The 20,006-nt window shown below is 36.2% G+C and overlaps 2 protein-coding genes across 3 annotated transcripts; both read right to left on the bottom strand.

Annotated features, from left to right (window-relative positions):
* Positions 1–1,704: 1,704 nt before the first annotated feature.
* On the bottom strand, positions 1,705–12,245 carry LOC121245827 (probable ATP-dependent DNA helicase CHR12). Its single transcript, XM_041143700.1, has 12 exons — positions 11,804–12,245; positions 11,040–11,193; positions 10,522–10,586; positions 9,781–9,969; positions 9,142–9,291; positions 7,909–8,259; positions 6,965–7,224; positions 6,620–6,838; positions 5,368–5,575; positions 5,137–5,290; positions 3,878–4,483; positions 1,705–2,820 (listed from the first exon to the last, which is right to left on the bottom strand). Exons 1-12 carry the CDS (start codon positions 12,038–12,040, stop codon positions 2,093–2,095), a joined length of 3,321 nt encoding a protein of 1,106 aa, XP_040999634.1. The 5' UTR covers positions 12,041–12,245; the 3' UTR covers positions 1,705–2,092.
* A 1,579-nt stretch (positions 12,246–13,824) lies between these two features.
* LOC121246818 (putative methyltransferase C9orf114 homolog) lies at positions 13,825–19,032 on the bottom strand. Of its 2 annotated transcripts, XM_041145102.1 has the most exons (12): positions 18,695–19,031; positions 18,508–18,555; positions 18,166–18,336; positions 17,990–18,056; positions 17,329–17,390; positions 16,583–16,661; positions 16,077–16,195; positions 15,872–15,951; positions 15,060–15,129; positions 14,427–14,504; positions 14,140–14,305; positions 13,825–14,103 (listed from the first exon to the last, which is right to left on the bottom strand). In XM_041145102.1, the coding sequence occupies exons 1-11, from the start codon at positions 18,914–18,916 to the stop codon at positions 14,234–14,236; spliced, it is 1,068 nt and encodes a 355-aa protein (XP_041001036.1). In that variant the 5' UTR covers positions 18,917–19,031; the 3' UTR covers positions 13,825–14,103; positions 14,140–14,233. The 2 variants fall into 2 exon arrangements, with proteins under 2 accessions (XP_041001036.1, XP_041001037.1); XM_041145103.1 differs by lacking the exon at positions 18,508–18,555 and having other exon boundaries at positions 18,695–19,032.
* Positions 19,033–20,006: the final 974 nt, after the last annotated feature.

Raw genomic sequence — 20,006 nt, 5'->3', positions numbered from 1 at the left:
GAGGCTTCTTGCTTCGGTTTTATAAAATTGAACTTTGTTTTGAGTTGTTTGAGGTAATGTAGATGTTGATAATTGGAAATTAGGAGCTCTTTAGTGGTTCGAAGTCTTGGTTGAAACTTGGAGACATATGTTTACAGCTTTATAGGTTATGAAACTTCAGATTCGTAAATGATTGGCTACTGCATGCCCTGTGTGTGCCCTCCTCAATCGGATTTTGGGAGACACCCCAGGAAATTGGCCTGTTATTGCTTAATATCAAACCTTTTTAGACATTTTGCTCGGCATGTTGCTTCATGCATCTAAGAGTGCCTTCGGTTTATCGTATTCTGGGCTAGTAACGATGATGAAATCAGGCATATTTTGTATAAGAGGTCTAACTGTGATGGATGTAGGACGAGGTAATAAAATAGATGGGAGCGATGCGTTTAAAACTCACTAGGTGAATGCTTTGCAATAAACGTAACCGTAGTTTCCTTTCAGTTTGCAAATTTTGCTATGCTGTCCATCTAAATTTATGGGAGGCATGGGCAGCCACGGCTGGCATGAGTATTCTTTATTCAAATTCCATTTGCATAATGGGTTGCCTATACAAGTCACTAGGTGATAAAGAGTTGGAGGTGGTGTCAGAGAAGTTAAGATAGGGAACTATGAGAACTAACTCGAATGACGAATGCCAGATGATTTCCATGCTTCAAAGCCAGTGGTTTAATGCTTCGAAATGTGAAGGTTGTATGCGTTCCATTATCTTAACATTTATTGTGGGTTCTTGAAGTATGATATAGTAAAGGCGACCGGGTATTCATTAGTTTTGTGCACGGGATGTTGTGACATTATTATTAATGCTGCTGGTTGTGTGAATGCAAATGCAGCAAGTTTTGCATCATAATTAGTCTTACTTTTGTTGTTTAGATTGTGGATTGATCAACTATGGCTGCTATTAGGAAACCCTTGGAGTGAAATGATTAAGTCTTTTGCCATTTTGCACCGAATGAATGGTGGAAGTGCATGCTAGCAACGTCTCGCAAATTGCCGACAGAGTTAGTTTAGTTTGTGTGGGTTCCAAATTGTTAGGAAATCACATTGAATATAAGACTACGTTCTTCAGGAGCATGGTTACCATTTATGCATACAGGTACTCATATGGCATGAAAAAGACGTCATTTTTGCTTATCCCGAGTCTGATTTCGTTATAGGTTCAGATGAGATGAAATTAGACTTTTCAGAGTTAAAGAGGCAGAAACTCTTAAAGTCAGGAGTATGTTCTCTGCTGCACTGGAACTGTAGCATCTTGACGTCTGCACTTCTCAAACAATGCTTTGGTTGAGAATGATGTGGGGGCATTTGGAGCACTCCTGAAATCGAAGGCTTGCTTGTAGGAGCTCTATTCAATGAATGTTGGCATCTCCAAGCAAGCTGCTCGAGTGATTTGTGCGTTAATCTCCACAGAAAAACTGAGTCCTTCAATTTCACATTAATAGGTGAACGTAATTATTCCTAACAGAGTTCACTCGAAAAGACTGGTTACCTTGACTTTTATGCAATGTTTTCTCAATTATTTTGAAAGGATTTCTGAACAATGGTAGAGTTCAAATGGCATTTTAAGAAAACTAAATTACTCGCACTGAACCTTGCAAACTTCGAAGATATGTTTTACATTTTCTCCACAAGCACAAGAGTCAGCTCCAATTCATATACTTGGAAAAAAAAAAAAAAAAAACCAACTGTAACTACACCATCAATACAAATATTCCTCCTTTTCTCTGCACACCGGTCAGGAGTCTCTTAAGTTGGTTATCCAATCAGATGATTACTCTGGAAACCCATAGAGAGCAAAATAATTGAAGTGCATGCCATTATTGGAATACCTTCAAGTTGTTGCCGATAAGGGACATGCTAATAACAGCAGAATGACTGGAAGTTGAGGAGTGAACATTACTGCACCAGTTAAATTTATCATCCAAAGCTCAGTGTCCCCAAGAATATCAGTAAGCCTATAACATCTGAGCACACGCTTGAGCCTCTTGTATGTTACAATAGCGGCTAAAAATACAATGAGGCTAAGGTACTCGATTGGATATTTTATATCCATGTTTCATATTCTTTTTGAGTCATCTTGATCAAAAGTCCATCCACCTCTTCCATTGGAATTCTGCCCTCTAGAATCCAATGATGAGCTCGGGATAACATAGCTTGATCTCTTTCTCTTATGAGCATTCCATGTAAACATATGCCCATTCCAGTTGCTTCCTCCAACACCATGATATTCATGTTTCTCAGCATCTTCAGACTTGGGTCCCTTTGGGGCTGCGGTTTGGGCCAGAGCAGTGGTATCTTCACTTGTCGTAGGCATGTTTTCATTCCCCAACTCCAAGACCTTTTCCTCTGAAACTGCATTATGTATAGCTGATGCATTTCCCTCGGATGCAAAAGGATCTCTTCTCTTCCTTCTAACTGAAAGCCTTGATATGTCTTCTCCATTTTCCACAGCCTTCATCCACTGTAAATCACTCAGAGTATCAACATAAACCACATCCTTTCTTCTACGCTTTCCAGTGACACCACCACCGTCAATACCTAAGGTCTCATCTTCCTTAATTTCGGGAGCAGAATATGCCCAATCGGGCACTTCATGTTCTTCCATAAGCCGAGATCTGTATTTCTCCTTCTGTTTTCTTTCCTCATCCATTTTCTCAAACAGCCAGAATTCCTCATCTGATCGGGCAGCAAGGCGATTGATTTCTCTCTCACTTGGCACATCTGTCCCAAGTGAACTTGTACCTCTACGCATGATCTCTTCTAACATCTGCTTGCTGTCCTGAGCTGTACGCATAAAGATTTGCCAAGTCAACGGGTGTTCAGTAAGAAAACCCATGAGTGAACCAATACATCACTAGTAAGCATGCAACATATCCATTGTTGTAAACCTTAACAAGATATATCGAAATGGAACAGAAAACACAACAAGAATGGTTCTTTCCTATAAAGTGTCTGTAGCAAGTTTGAGACACCTCACAGACAATGCCTGAGGTAGTCCATTGGAGAACCATTAACATATGGGCTTTCAAAAGGGAAGGCAGACCTATCCCATTCGAAGCCCCATCCTTCCTGCCATAGTTGGGCTCCAAGCTCAGTATCCGGGTATGACGACAAGAGAATCTACACCTAAAAGGAAGTCTGCTTCCCTTATATTACTGCTTCTGGTTTGACATGCACACAGACATTTATATCCAACACTACATTTTTCTGTTGATTGAGGCCTCGTTTGCATTCAAACCCGTCTCAACTCGTCTCATCTCATCATTACAACTTTCTCAAATTCACACACAAAATATAACAAATAATTTAACTTTTTCAAATCTCAAAACAATTTTTCCAAATTCTCACACAAAATATAATAAATAATTCAACTTTTATTCTACTATTCATAAACCATCTCAACCCATCTCAACTCATCTCTGAATCCAAACCACTCCTGAGTGATAAAATCTTTACTGGAACATGGCAACGGTATTCATGGAATGGGTGGGAATTTTTGTGGCAGTGATGCCCAACCAGTTTCTCACTAAATAGTGAAGATATTACTGCCCTAGCTCTGAAGCAGAGAATGAAAAAAATGAATAAATGTTCCCTCCATGTTTCTAAACACGAATATTAAAAACAAGTATGGCATCTTCCTTAAACAGCCCACCTTTTAATAGGAGTCCCTGACCTTCAACAAGAAACTTGCTTAGTTTTCTAAAAAGGGAAATATAGGGTATACAAAGAAATAAGATATTCCACTTCCAGAAAGTAAACATTTTTTCGGATGTTCCCAAAGGGAGGACTTACATTTTAGAAATGCAGGAGTAGTGACGGATGAAATTCAATTACTACAAACCTGTGGAAGTTGTATTGAAAAGTCCAGCCTGGATGACCTTTTCATCAATGCCCATCTTCTGCTTTGCCCGCTCTAAGATTGCCTCTTCAACTGATCCAACAGTAATCAGCACAAATACCCTAACTTCCTTTTTCTGTCCTATACGATGGGCTCGATCTTCGGCCTGCTGATCATTTTGAGGGTTCCAGTCAATGTCAAAAAGTATTACCGTATCTGCTGATTGTAAGTTCAAACCAAGACCTCCAGCACGAGTGCTCAAGAGAAACATAAAGAAAGGAGAGTCAGGAGCATTGAATTGTTCTACTAGAGTCCCTCTATACTCAGTTTTCGTGTTACCATCAAGTCTAAGATACTTATAATTGTGAAGTTGCAGATAAATTTCCAAAATGTCAAGGAGACGAGTCATCTGTGAGAAAAGCAGAACTCTATGCCCTGCTCTATGGAGTTTTGGCAGTAAACGATCAAGAAGTTCAAATTTCCCCGATGCTCTGACTATCTCCTCCTTTTGCCATGTATTATAATCTGCTGCAACAAAAAGGTATGGGTGATTACAACATTTTCTGAGCTGCATAGTCAGGTTCTGTAGACCTTTTGATTTCCCGGAACCTGCAAATTGTTACCACTTGGTGAATGGGTGGTTACTTCAACACAATTTGAAATATAAGATAAAACTTCAACATGAACTGAAAAAAATATGCAAGAACAGTTCAATGATATCAAAAGGAAAATACAGCTATTATGCAGTTCTCGTGAGAAAACTGCAGTAGTTAGAAGATAAAATGGAACTGGGAGCTCTTAAGCCCCTGGATGGCATTGTTATTATGGCTTGCTTCTTGAAACAAGGTGGTAGCCGTGTAGTTAACATTTTGAAAAAACTATCCATGCTTTATTAAAGCCAAAAGTACAGGAAGTCATAGTATTGGTATTTTAGGCTTTGATTCTCTTAAAGAAAGGTCTTGGTAGTGGTGATATGATAATAAACCTTCCGCATTTCACTTGAATTGGTCACTCACAAAGATCACACCAACATTCTAGACAGCCCGAAAATTGAAACCGCAGCCGTAGTTCGGTTTTTAATAGTAGAATAATAAATAAATAAAAACTTTGAAATTGCCTACCAAATTAAGCATTTTCCCAAATCATAAGCATTTTGAGAAACATTAGCTTCATTTTTAAATTGGGTTTTTTACCCGTTGATATTTTTTAAAAAAAGGAAGGAACTCGCAGATGCATAGATTGCAGGTGCAGAGGCAACAAACCATTATCTAGCCCAACTCTGCCCACATCTGTAATCTGTTGATAGTATACTTTCTGCCAAGCGGATGTATCACATTTCAAAATGACCTGGGATTTTCCAGGAAGGTACTTCTCCACCTCATCCTTTTTCCTCCTCAATATGAATGGCCTTATCACCTAGGAATCAATAAGATATATCACCAAACAAGTCAAGAAAGAATGGTAGAAAACACAGATTAGGAGATAGTCCTCACTTGATGCAGACGACGAATGATCAGTAGTTCTTCCTCATCTGAAAGAGAAACATCACCTTTGTCTGCAAACGGTGCATTAAACCACTCCTCGAAATTTTGAACTGAATTAAAAATGTGTGGCAGAAGAAAATTAAGCAGGGCCCATAATTCCTGCAAACTATTCTGTATTGGGGTACCCGTTAAGAGAAGCCTCCGTCGTATCTGATAGCTGTAAACAAGTAAAAACTCAATCAAAGAATTGTTTTTCATTTTGTTTTTTGTTTCTACATAAAAGGTGATCCAAATTCAAAAACTTGTAAAATCATTATAATGTTATGACGTGCTATTCCTAACCTTACAAGAAGGGGGTGTAGCAAGCAATCATCTAAAAAAAGGCATTGAAAAGCAATTTCTACTTTGGCCAAACATTGTAATGCATTATGAGTTAAAAGGGAAAAGAAGAAGAAGAAGCTTTCAAATTTCTAATTACATATCATAATTATGAACAGAAAATAATCCAAATAAACAGACTTACTATGACTGATGTGTGATCCAAATTATACACCAATACATTCTTTCTGTGTCCGTGAGCAAAAGCTGATCTTTTTCCATTATGTAGAGTACCTCTACTAAAAAAGGCAGACAATAAGGAAGTTACTCCCTGAACTAAACAGCCATACCACTTTTTTTTAAAGGACTACTCCCCATAAGCTTTATTGATAGAACTCTTGTTTATGGCAAAGGAAAACCGTGGTAACATGTGCAACTAGATGGATGCATGGACCAGTTGCCTAACTCTATTATGTATCAATGCCTATACACAAAGGGTCCATTTACAACGGATAGTAGGTAAGCCAATTTTGTCAAGTTTCAGGAACCCTTGAACTTCTTTTGGAATACTCTGGAGTGTGTGGAATTCCTGTGTGCCCTCTTGCTCGTTGCTTCGCAAGCCAATCCACTAATGGATTAATTTCTCAATAACCATGTTTAACAGTTATAGAGCAGGTAAACAGCCAATTTTGGTAAACAGTCATATCAAAATCATGCAATTTAACTTAAAAATCATTAAAAGAAAACAGATAGAAGAAACAAGAAGTGCCATCACTGGTCTTTGGGCAAAATGGCATGTCCTCCCCCAAAAGCAAGAGGTGGAGGCTGAAGTCACTTCTTCAATCCTATTTGAATGCATCAGTTATATTTGACAGTGAGGAAAAATAAAATAGAATACACATAATCATACATATTAAAGCATGACAAGTAAGGTCAATCATACCCTGAGACGAGAGTCTTTGCAAGAACACTCTCATGATTCTTTAACCGATGCCCTTCATCAACAATCATGTAGTACCACTGAATTTTCTTCAAAAATGCCTTATCTCTCATGATAAGATCGTAGTGTGTGATCAACACGTTAAACTTCCCCTCCCCTAATAACTCTTCCCTCATTGTTTTTCTCTCATCTAAACGTCCATCGTAAAGAAAAGCTGCAATACTGGATCACAAAAAAAAAAAAAAAAAAAAATCAAAGGATGATTTCAAAGTACATCTTACACAGGGAAACAGAAAACGTGCGTGCACGTGCTCACATTGACGGTTTCAAGAAATGCTTGCTGCATACCTAGGAGCCCACATTGAGAATTCATAGATCCAATTTGGTAATACAGCCTTTGGAGCCACTATCAAGTGAGGCCCAGTCACACCCTTGTACTCCATGAGATATGCTATCAGTGAAATAGTTTGTATTGTCTTCCCCAACCCCATCTCATCAGCTAAAATTCCATTTAAGTTGTTATTAAACAAGGAGAGCATCCACTGAAGCCCCTCTAACTGGTATGGCCTTAATTCTCCTCCTTGAAGCATGGATGGCTGTTCAGTTACCTGTAAAACAAAACTTAGTTAGGTTCTCTGATCCCCTCATGATTTTTCGAGTATTATAATTAGGTTTCTAGTATTATCAACCAAAAATAAAGAGCTGAATGGAGTTTGCAGTCATGATTTCTTCAAAATCCAACTCTTCAACATCAAGCATTCTCAAATAAATTGATGCACTGGTCAAGCAGTTCAACACTGGGGGGGGGGGGGGGGGGGGGGGGGGGGGGGGTGGGGGACATAAAGTCATTCAGGCCCTGTATGCTGGAATCTGTTTGTATATTACCCCACTTATAAAATCTACAAAGATTCTAGAACATAATTAAATCTCAGACATACAAAAGTGACTATACGAGTTTGCTGACATCAGATGCAATGATTAACAACATATGGCCCCATTCAAGAGCCTGGGTGACTTCCAGGAGGAAACTGCTAAGCTTCAGCCTGCTCACCATAAAGGAGCAAGATAAACCTCATATACTGCACAAGTGCTATATGGAATTGTGCTCTTCTTACAAATTCCATGAAGGCCTTGCTCAGCATTCACATAGCAACCACCAATTACAGTCTCATCCGATGAAATGTCCTGCAGTCTAAATGTTTTATGAAATAATCTAGCACTGAGTAATAAGATGCACATTATGGCTTTACCAATAATAATAAAAAAGCTGCACATTATGGCTTTATCCTTACCTTCTCCTGAATTGAATGAATGGCTGAGTTATACTGTCTTTGACCTTCAAGTAAATCACTAGTTTCAATATTGCGACTGGAATCAATGATGTCCATCTCTTCCTCAGGAGAATCAGCTTCTGAGTCTTTCAAGTCCTCTATCACATCTGATTGTTTAGCGTCTTTCTGACGTTGAACGGCTGCTCCCAAGTTTACAAGAAGTTTATTTGTTTCTTCCAGAAGCATTGTCAATCGTTCATTCTTGCTTTCTTTTACCATTCTCATGTATGCTTCTTGATCATCAGCCTTCAAAGCTTGGAACCTCAATTTCTCTAACCGTGTAGCACGTTGCCTTTGCCTTCCATGCCATGCCTGTTAAAATACTTATCAATGCTCCTTTTACCTTCTCTTTAAGTGATAACCAATATACTCCAACAAAAATTAACAATAAAGTTCTTCACTCATTATGTCTCTCCCTCTCCAAATATAACAATTATCTTCTAAAGAGAATCAGTCTCAAAAGATTATGTAACTTGTTTCTTCCAAAGCATTCCTCACATAGGAAAGATGTAACGAAAACAATATAGTTTTTAAAAATCTAGGAATTAGATATACGAAGACATTTCCAAAGAAGGTAAAGAACTTTAGAAAGATAGAGAGTGACAGAGACATGAGACATGTAATCCACTATTTCTTGATATCGAAACTTTCCGGTAACTTCTGTGATATAATTACATGAGATAGGTACCACATAGGTTCTACATGACTTAATTAACACTCATAATCAAGTTATAATGATACCACACAAAACAATGGTTTGAATATATTTCCACGTAGTATCTGCATACACGTTTCGTCCCGCCGTTAAGACTGAATGGAGTAAGGGACACGGTTTTGAAGTTCAAAGTCATTCGAGCATTTCCTGAAATACATGAGAAGCAATGCTTTCCATGATCATCGAATGACTGTTTCAATTCTTGACCTTTTTTTTTTTTCCTATACATACTCCCCCAACAGTTCCAACAATGTTTATTAACAAACCTACCTAGGTCCGTGGAATGCCATCCAGCACTTCAACCCATTTACCCTACAGTTTTCAGATGATTCCTACTTCATCAATCAAACTTTCCCATTCAGTTTTCAATATAATTTAAGGCAGCATTTCTGACTTCCATCTCCCTGTTTCTGTTCCATTTCCCATTTTAAATACACATGAAATGTAAAAAGGGACAGATGGAGGAAGAGATAGCATACCTGTACTCCATCATTCCTTTGTTTCCGGCGTTTCATGGATGCTTGAATTTGCAACTGGAACTCACGAACTGCATTGAGAATTTCTGCAAAAAATTTTCTTTTTCTAGTTTCGATCTGATTCTTCTCCTCCTCTTCTAACCTTGACAATCTCTGCATGAAACGTTTTAACCATGTCAGCAGGAACACATTATTCCTATTTTTCCACATTATAGATTCACATTTGAGATCTTCTGATCTATATACTCTGTCTATAAACTCATAAATCACGTTAAACACAAGAAGATCAGTCTCGCAATCAGTGGCCCTTTCTGGGAGTCTCTCAAGCCAAAACTTGACAATTTATAGTAATTGTACTATTTTAGTATTTTATCACTGTCATACAGCATTCATTTGCTTTCTTCTAATATTTGTGTTAATTTTAGAAACTTGATGGCTAAAATAATCAGAAAAATTCGAAATCTATTCAGGTAACTCATAGCTGGGAATCGAGATCCCTCGAATAGCGTGTGTAAGCACATCCCATGATGTGAAGCTTCATTTTCTAAAGACACCATAAAACCTATAACCCCAAATTTCCAATTTCTTCATTATAAGTATGGATAAAAAGTTCAGACAAATATGCATAAACTAATAATTGACCTCAGCATCCCGTTTTTTCCTGAATTGGTCGTCGGCATCCATGGCAAAAGCATCTCCGACGCCATAAAGTGGGCGACGCAGACGCATCATACCCCAGTCAAATAATTGCTTGTCGGGTTCAGCACATTTCATACGGAGCCAGTACTCTGAACTCACATTAGATCGAACCCTGCTTTGCAACTCTGCCAGCTGCTAGGAAGAAGAAAAGAAATAATTAACACATAAAACATAAAAATTATTCACCGACAAGGATAGAACCTATGTCATCCCATGGTATTAGTAGTAACAAACAGAAAATGAGTCCATTTACAATTACTAGAAGAACTCTTTTTTGTGCATACTGCCAACAAGCAATACAGAAATTTGCATCTGTAAAACCATTGACTCGTTATAGAGGCCATATTGGGTTATGTTTCGCAAGCGACGAATAACAAATTTCATCAGACAATTATGGAAGAGGTGCAACAAAGATTGATTGTCTCTCTGAAGAACTGATCTTTTCCACCCATGAAATAATGGTATGCTTGAAAAATAGTCATTTAATAAAGTACAACCAAATGCTGCCTTACCTTCATTTCACACAACTGGCATACAATTGTCATAGTTTAGTGTGTCTTTTCCACCCATGACATAATAGTGTGCTTGAAAAATAGTCATTTAATAAAGTACAACCAAATGCTTCCTTACCTTTATTTCACACAACTGGCACACAATTGTCATAGTTTAGTGTGGCTAGTTTACCTTAATACCATAGAGCTCAAGCAAGCACTTTGTCTGCAGGTCCTCGCCTCTATTTGAAGGCAATGCTAATTTAAAAAAATAATAATAATACGTAAGTGATTCATTCTGAATGACCGACTAGATAATGACTTGTAATCAGAAATAATTAATTCTTAAAAACAGATCACTTCGTAGAGAAAGCTTCTGAACATTCTCATACAAGCACATTTCATGCTGTGCAGATCACGAAATGGAATCTAGAGCTGGCAAAATCATGTTATAAAGATCTAGAGGCAGCATCAAAATTTAACCAACAACCAGCACCATCTTTAGTCTCCTGATCCTTAACATTTTAAAGCAACCAAATGTATAAATATGCTATTTCATACTCAAAATAAACCTATAAATTATTCTATTTTTAGAACAGAGAGTACCATCTGACATTAATGTATGCAAGGAAAACCTGATAAAGCTACCCATCGTGCTAGGAGTTACATGCACCAAAAGTATGATACACAAGGTGGAGGTTCTTAATTAACCTTCAAGCTCAGTCAACCGATGCTGAAGGTGGCTCTGATAACGATTTTCCCTTGATGTAGTCAATCCAGAACCTGACATGCAGTTCGGACGTTGCTCCAGCAGTGAATCCTCAAAGTCGGCCAACAGATCTCCTTTGTAACTACTGCGATCTTCCTGCATAATCATTTCAATTTGACATTAAGAAACAAGTTTTTTTTTTTTAATTTCTCATTACAAAAAATGACTCAACATGATAATAATAAAAAGTGAAATTCAGCTTATCAAAAAAAGAGAGAGAAATTCAGAAAATAAAAATATCCGGTAAAAAAATGCATAATTTCTAAAACACTTCAGGGTTTAGTGGAGAAACAAGGAATAAAATCAAACTACGAATTTTTCTAGATTTTCATACTCCCCCAACACCCCCCCCCCCCCCCATAAAAAAAAAAAAAAAGAAAAAAAGAAAAAAGAAAAAAAGGAAAAGAAACTCTCCAAACAACCAAGGGCACAACCTTGAGCCCTAAAGACACCTGAATCACTAATCTCCTTCAGTACAGATATTCAATTACATGATTACTCACAAATTCACGCACACACAATAGGTAAGAGGAACAATCGCAAACCAACATAAAACACCAATGATAAAGACACACGAATACCCACAAAAACCCATCCTAAACCTAAATTCCCCGTTAGCCAAAAAGAAGCCCTATAAAAAAACTCCCTTTCGAAGTAGGGGGGAAATAGCGAAACAAGAGAAGGGGGAGTCCTAAGGGATCCATACCAAACTCTTCCGGGGAACGGCCTCGTCGTCGGGTCCAGTGCCACCGCCAGCATTAGCCGCAGTGTCCTCGGGGGCGAAGTAGATTGAGGAAACGGCGTCGTGGAGGTCGGGAGGGAGGGGGAGGTTGCGGGACACGAGGTTGAGGGCGCAGATCAGAGATTTGGTGTCGAGGACCGCGGGCTGCTGCTGCTGCTGGCTCGTGGTCTGGCTCTGGGTCTGGCTCTCTAGCTGGGCCATGGCACACCGTGGCGGGAGCCTCCCCAACGGTCCCTTGTTCTAACGAATATTTGAAAAATTAAAGTGAAAAACTTTAATCTGCTTGTGCTATATCGGGGTTACAACTCGTATTAGGATCTCTCCCTCTCTCCCTCTCTCTGACTCTCTCTCTCTTCAGCACTCGCCCAATTAAGAGAAGAATAGTGGGACTGGGTGGCGTGTTACGGTAGAGAGTCCCTTTTTATCATTTTATTATCGACCAAACACGCCTTTACTCTTGTATTGTATGACGAAATTGCCCCTCTCATTATCCGAAGTCCTGCCTTGATTCCGTATTTAATTGATCTCCATGTGTATTTTCCATTCGGGTTTTGCTACATTTGATGAGCTAATATATCACTTATTATTTTTTAAGTAGAAAACTTCCGTATCAGCGATGTGTTGTAATATAACATGTATGCATCACCTAAGAGTGTAAGTTTAAACCGAAAAATCGGATTGGACCGAATCGAATTGGACTGGTTGGTTCGTTTTCTAACCAGTCTAGTCTAGAACTCGTTCCTATATTATGAAAACCGGCCGGATCCAGCCCGATCTCGGTTTCATAGTTTTCGAGTCGGATTGCACCGGTTGGAAAAAAATATATATATGAAAATTAATTTTATATATTATACAAAATATTTTATATATATATATATAATTATATATCATATATGAAATAATTTCATATTATAATTTATAAATTATAACATAAAATGTTAATCTTAAATATGAACATTTGTAATTAGTTTGATTATATGTTATTAATATAATTATATATAAGATAATGTTATTATAATTTATAAAATAAAAGTTTAATCTTAAAGATAAAAATTTAATTGATCATATACTTTAAACATAATATATATATTAAATTATTAATAACATTATATCATAAAAAGTAACACTTTATTATACGTTTTTACGTTTTAAAAAAATTGAAAAAGGGTACCAGCCCGAATAGGAAACTGGTAAAATTGAAAGTACCGATTTAGAAGAATAACCGATGTGTAATCAATTTTGAAAAATGCAAAACCAGTACATACTAATTCAGTCCTAAATTTTATTTAAAACCAGACCGGACCGGTTACACTCCTAACATCATCCGTAATAATTATATGAAAAATTATATTATCAAATTGTAAAATATACTTCGTGAAGTATTTGCGTTACTTTGATTTGAAAGAGAAATTTTAAAATTTAAATATTATAATTCAAATTTTATTATTTAAGAGATGTGAATAGTGAACCCTATACAACAATTTAAAAATAGAATAACTGATTATATTTACAACTTCTCCATTTATTTGTTTGTACAAAGAAATAACATACCCATAAAATTTAAATACTAATTTAACCATAGATCAATGTCATTATTCTTAAAACGATAGAAAAGTTCATTATTATTACTATTATTATTTTAAAAAACCAGTCTTAACGAATGCATTTACGACCACCATTTGGCCATTTTCCATGTCAATAATTTATAGCATTAGACAGACCGTGAACTTGACTCCTCCATTATAAGAACCTCTTCCCGTTTACACACATTTTTATTTAGAAAACAATGTAAATAGAAGTTAAATAAACAATTTAATAAACTGTATCATGATTAATGAGTCTTTTTATAGGCTGCTAAATTAGAGTTACATGTAGGGACAGAGAAAATTTAGAGAGAGAGAAAAATAATACCTGCATAAGCTTTTAGAAAAATCTAATATTCTCCAAAATAGTTTTAAATATTAAGGCAACAGTATGTTGTCAAATGTCAACAGATAATTTTTCTTTTGCACATTTTCATTATTTGAATTTCGAAAAAATACATCAAATGAGAACCACAAACCAACCTTAAATTCTGTTCTCCAGCAAGAAGTTTCATGTAAGAAAAGAAATCGAGTAAACAAGTCATTATGTTACAGCATCCCCATCTACAGTTAAAATTCGACTACATGCTATAAATTAAAAATCTTGACAAAATGCCTAAAACAAGTGGCCTACATTTGAAATAAGACAGATGGGGATAATTCTACCTTTTCTTATGCATACTTTGTATTTCATCTGTCTGAAACCAGATTTAGGACCTGCAGAATAGATTGAGGAGTTACACCAACTAAGGCCACAGTCCAAACATTCCTAATTACCTAGCTGTTAATTGACTTGAAGTAACTTTAAAGTTTAAAGTTCCACTCTCTGCAATGCTCGGGTTATGGGCTCTTGGAAATACTGAAGAGAGATAAAAATTGCTTCCTGTCCATAAAGATGCAAATTGAGCAAGACCAAAATTAGTTAGAGAAGACTTTTATTATTATTATTATTATTATTATTATATTTTAGTGGGGAAACTCAGAAATGGAGAATATATGAGTACCTCTGTTCGAATTGTTCGACTCCCTTGATTTGGACATGTGTTCAAGTACAAATCAAATACCTGGCGCACATCTTTACCCTGAAAGCAAAAGGGGAGGAAAAAGAACAATATTCAGTATTTATGGCTTTTTTTAAACTAGCTCTAGTGATATAAAATCTTGAGTAATGATAGAAACTTCCTTTACAACCCTTTTTACGACTCTGTTAAAATTAAGAGCATTTTTGTAAAAGGAAAATGCTAGTTGAACCGATAAAAGTGACCGATTGAATTATTTATTTATTTTTTAGATTTTATTTTTACTTAATAGTTAAGGAAATAAATATTAGTGAATTGATATATTTTTTTTTTATTTTTAAAAATGTTTAAAGATGTATAAAAAATTATTAAAAGAAAAGAAGAAAAAAATAAAAAAAGTGGGCTTGCACTTATCGGTTGATTTCTTCGGTTAATTCATCGGTCCGTGTAGCACGGTCCTTTGTAAAATAACTTGTAAAATAGTTGTAGGAGTATCATTCTCTTACAAACATGTCCTCTATTCAAAACAATGTTCTAGAACGATGGGGAGCAGTTTCACAAAAAATTAAACCTGAGAAGTGTTGAGTGACAGAAATTAATTTTCTTGTAGTACCATACTTTTAAGTTGTTGTCTTCTTCTATGCTTTCTTCTAACCCAGCAAGTCCACCAAAAGCAATCAACAGATGCCTGCAAAATCACGTAACATCAGATTAACAATCATGAAGTGTAAACCAAAGTATTTATATCTTGATGTATACTCGATGCAATATTGCCGCATACCTAAATTTGGTTTGTAACTGAAGGTGGAAAGAGCAAGATGGAAAATATCACGAATCCTGACAAATTAATGTAAAATAGAAACTACCGAATGCCCCACTTGTCAAAACAGATCATTTGAATTGAGAATTATTATACATATTAGTATTCTACATAGCAGAGTGGTAGTCATTTTATGACTTTCTATTTTTTTTTTACACTTATCAAAAAATGAATTGCACGGTGGAATTATTTATGCAACTTTCTTGTGCACTTCCTGTGCAGTTGATTGTTTTATTTTGTCTTAAGAGGGAAAAAAAAAAAATCTATTACTTATCCAGAAAAACAAACCTTCAAAGTTTCCTATCTTTCCCTTTTCATTCCAACCTATCAAGTAACAAGAAGAGGGAAAAACAATCTCTGTTCTTCCCATTTTCCAACCTCATTATGAGACATGTCGTAGCCCCAGGCCCAGAGACATGTTCCCAATACATATCTTCTAGTACTCACCAGTTCTCTTTTTAGACCTCAAAGAGCCACCATTTACAATTTTGCTGAGAGCAACATTAGCTCCAGTCACTAAAGAACAGCCAGCCAAAGGAAGTCACAATCACAGCACCATTTAAAAAAAAAAAAATCTTACTTGCGATCAAGACATCAAACAGAAGCATACCTAAAGGTAGGTATAGTCAGATCTGATGAATTAACAATCTGACCATGCTCTGAGGTTCCGATTATATGGTCATAGCCCCCCTGCGATTAATATGACACAAGTTCAGAGAAAAAGGCCTCCAATGAATGGTTATCAAAGAAACAATACTGTGGCTTGAAAGGAAAAAGAGAGGAGAACAAAAAAATCAGAGTCAAAGAATGAAGACCTTGAATTGGCAATCCTTAAATACTGAATTTATATTGGAAGCATATCGAACTCTATACCCCCAATAAATTCCTGCTTCTTCCCTCGGCTTGGAGGACGAGACAATTTCACGAGGTAAATCTAGATAAATGCAATAGAGGAATCATAAACCCCATTTAATCATATAGTTTTTTTCCAAATACAGAAGATTGCATATGGATGCCCGAAGGTATGATAAAAAATGATTTTTTCCTAAAAGAATTCCGTCTGCTGCATTGGCTTATGGAACTCACAGCCAATTATCTTGATGCCAAAACAGGTGGGATGAATAAAATGAATGTCAAACCAACTTAACTAAAATCTAATGCTTCAAATAAATATCAAATAGATAGCAGAAACGAAGGCAGAATTTCGGATATGCAGAAGGAATCAACTGAGCAATAATAAGTGTTAAATGAATACGATTAAGAAACAACATATAGGAGAAAAAAATTACGAAAAGGGAAAAGGAAAAATCTCTTATGTTACCAGCATCCAGATTGCGGTCGATTCCCATAGCCACGGTAACTCTTTTATGGGGTTCCATTACTTGATTAATGACAATATTCTGCATTACCAGTGAAATAATATTTTTTTGTTAGTAGGTTACATGTAATTTCAGTGGGTCTTGAGCATCCCCCTCCCAGTTCTTACAAGGGGAGGAAGTGCCATTTGAGCTAGAGCTCATTGACATCATTATAAGCAACTAGATCCTTTGTTGAGTCGTTATTTATCCCTTTGTTTGGTTCATCAGCTATCACTTTTTATACATACTAACAAGCATGATCTTTTGCGCTTATATTGGCAACATCTTCATAGATTAAGAACATCTTCATAGATATGCTTCACCCAAGGATTTTCAAGTAAGAATCCTACTACCTTGTCAGCATCCCAACGTCATTGGTTATATAAAGCAGAAGAAAATTAAACTTATAAACTGGAATGACTTCTCCTTCCCAAACAATGTGGGATTCCATTACTACCTTTCCATACTTAATTCGCAGCATTACATCAACAGTAACACAAGACTCATTTTTGTTGATGTGAAACAATTTGATATGCTCAACATCAAAGAAAGAATTATAATTTTTAGAGAAAAAGAAAGGAGAGGGGGGGGGGGGGGGGGGGAGGGGGAGGGGGAGGGGGGAGAGAGGGAGAGAGGCAACAACATTTACTTAATTAACGTTTATAATAGTTGCACAAAACAGCTTTAGAACAAGCAGAAGTGATTATACCTTACTTAGACCCACATCAACGAGTGTTCCTGAGCCTGTGGATCTTTCTTTTAGTGTGACACCTATAAAGAAAATTTGAGAAATCAAGATTTTGGGCAAAGGTCCAAAACAAAGGAAGCAAACCTAGTCATTGAAACTAAAATTGCCAATTATTTTAACATCAAACAACAGAAACATGCAATGCACAATGTTCCCTAGATAAATAAACTATTTCCAATTATACGCTCACGACTCCTGCCATTTGTTCTGTGCATCAACTCAACAATACAAATAAATTTATCTTAAAAAAAGTCAAGAATTGTCACCACCCATAACATCCATCTTAAGTCTTCTGTCAAATTAACAAATTCAAGATCCTTTGTGCTACTTTAATACAAGAATTTCAAAACATACTCTGTCTCTTAGATTCTTCATATGGTACGTATGTCTTTCTACCTCTAAATCCAGCACTAGCATTGCTGGTACTTTAAAGCAGAAGTACATAATCCTGAGAAATGAGGTTATTTCTAGGCATTGAAAGCCATCAATCACTAATTATTTTGATAATTAAAATAGGCATAGCCAAGTACATGGGACATATACAAGAGTAACACCTATGCATGAGTGTCTCAAAATGTAAGTACTACGCTCAATTTTACATTTTTCAACTATTTAGGCATACCTTCTCGATATGGGGCCCACTCATGCTTCCGCAGATGGTGTGGAGCATCAAGGGGAGGCAACATTCCCTATCAAAATGCAAATATACAAACAACTTTAATCAACTATCAACCAAAATTCAACTAAAATAAATGTCATTGCTACAGGCAACAAATTAACGCAAACTAAAGTCCGTACCACGAATCTTAAGCTGTTATGCATTGGGAAGAGAGCTCTTCTTAAATATTGCGGCGTCTCAAGATACCGCAAGATCCTTACGAGAAATGCCGCACCACTTTCATTCTCATATGTACTATCCAGAGCCGTAAAATCGTTCACTCCATCACTCTTGTTATCAAATACTATCACCTGTTAATACAATAACAATCTCAGGAATAAGATACCTATGAATTATTTAGTTATGTAGTCAGAATATGTATACGTTTTTTACATGATAAGTCAGAAAGTTAATTTCTCTAATGCACAATTTAAACAATCAAACACAGAGCGAGTAAAAGTTAACAAGGAATAGTTACAAACTTCATTGATTCGGAAAATGGTAGCCGCACGTGCAATCTGACCAGCCAACTGAGAAGTCGAAAATAATATAAAATTGAGAAAAAGATAAATAACATGACTGAAAGACACCGCTTAGACGCAGCCAAAGCAGAGGGAAAATAGAGTTCAGATAAACGGAAAAGTAAATAGAGGGAAGGGAAAGATGTACTCGGGTGGCGAGTTCGAAAGATTGGGTGTTGTCGATGATGGAACCGGGCACGGCTATGCTGACAGTGGGTATCTCCTCTGTTTCTTCGTCCGTTCTCTTCTTCTTCTTCTTAATCTTCTTACGAGGGTTGCCATTAACGAGCTCGACATCGTTTTGTCGTGCATCCGGTGCGTTCGGTCCTGATTCCGATTCAGCTTCGGCTCTCCTTTTCTTCTTCGCCATTTCTATACGGTCCTTCGAGCTGACAAGAAAACCCGCGCCTTGTTTCCAAGGGTTTGAGATGAGCGAGGGTTTGGGCCATGAGGTGAGCTTGGCATTAGGACCACGGTTGGGTTTTAGTAGCATTTGGATTTGGAAAACTATAGTCGAAGTTCTTGTTCAAATTAAGGCTAGTTTGTAAATGAAATGATAATGAATTTTGTAAAAGGAAAAAAAAATATTAAAAATATTTTATTAAATTTTGAGAAATGAGAAAATGTTGAATAAAAATAATATAAAGTTAAAATATTTTTTTAAATATTATTTTTGTATTATAATTTAAAAAAGTTGAATTATTTTTTATATTTTGTTTAGAGGTTTGTTTAGGTAATGATTAGATGAGAAAATTAAAAATTATAAATTATAAAATATTTATATTTGAATGACATTTGAAAAAAAAAAGATGAAATTGGATGAGATGTTTCCCAAACGAGGCAATCTTAAGGGAAAAAAAAAAAAAAAAACCCTTTAATGGGCAAAAACATTTATTACTGCCCTCAAATTCAAATAAAATCTTGAAAGAGCCTTGTATTCGTTTAAAGGTAAATGGGGAATGATAAGTGTTTCAACTTCTATTTGTTTTGAATCAAGTATAATTTTATCATCGAATTACAATTTAAAATATAAATACTTTTATATTTATTTGAATAATTTCTAATTTATTCAAAAACTATTTAATTTTGGAAAAATATATAATTTATATTACATCGCATAAGTTTTTCTCCAAATTTTGAGAGACTAGTGTTGAGTTTTTCTAAACTTCTTTATGTTATAATTTTCGTTGTTCCCCTGAATAGAGTTCAATCTCTCAGGTTGAAACTGGAGATTTGAGTTTTCAAATGAAATCTTAGGCTCATGTCAAAAGTGGATTGAATTCCATAAAACTGGATTGTAAGAAGCTAGAAGAAAAATCTACTCCCATCACGTATGGGTGCGAAGAACAAGGTCTGCACTAATTAGAATTAAAAACTTTAATATAAGAGAAGCGCTCCAGACTGATTAGGTGTGAAATTAGTTCTCACAACGGCCAATCATCAAATGTCACATAAATGTT

Source organism: Juglans microcarpa x Juglans regia, chromosome 1S (assembly GCF_004785595.1).
Source record: "Juglans microcarpa x Juglans regia isolate MS1-56 chromosome 1S, Jm3101_v1.0, whole genome shotgun sequence".
Classification (NCBI taxonomy): domain Eukaryota; kingdom Viridiplantae; phylum Streptophyta; class Magnoliopsida; order Fagales; family Juglandaceae; genus Juglans; species Juglans microcarpa x Juglans regia.
The sequence above is the reverse complement of the archived record's forward strand: the minus strand, read 5'-3'. Positions and strand labels throughout refer to the sequence as shown.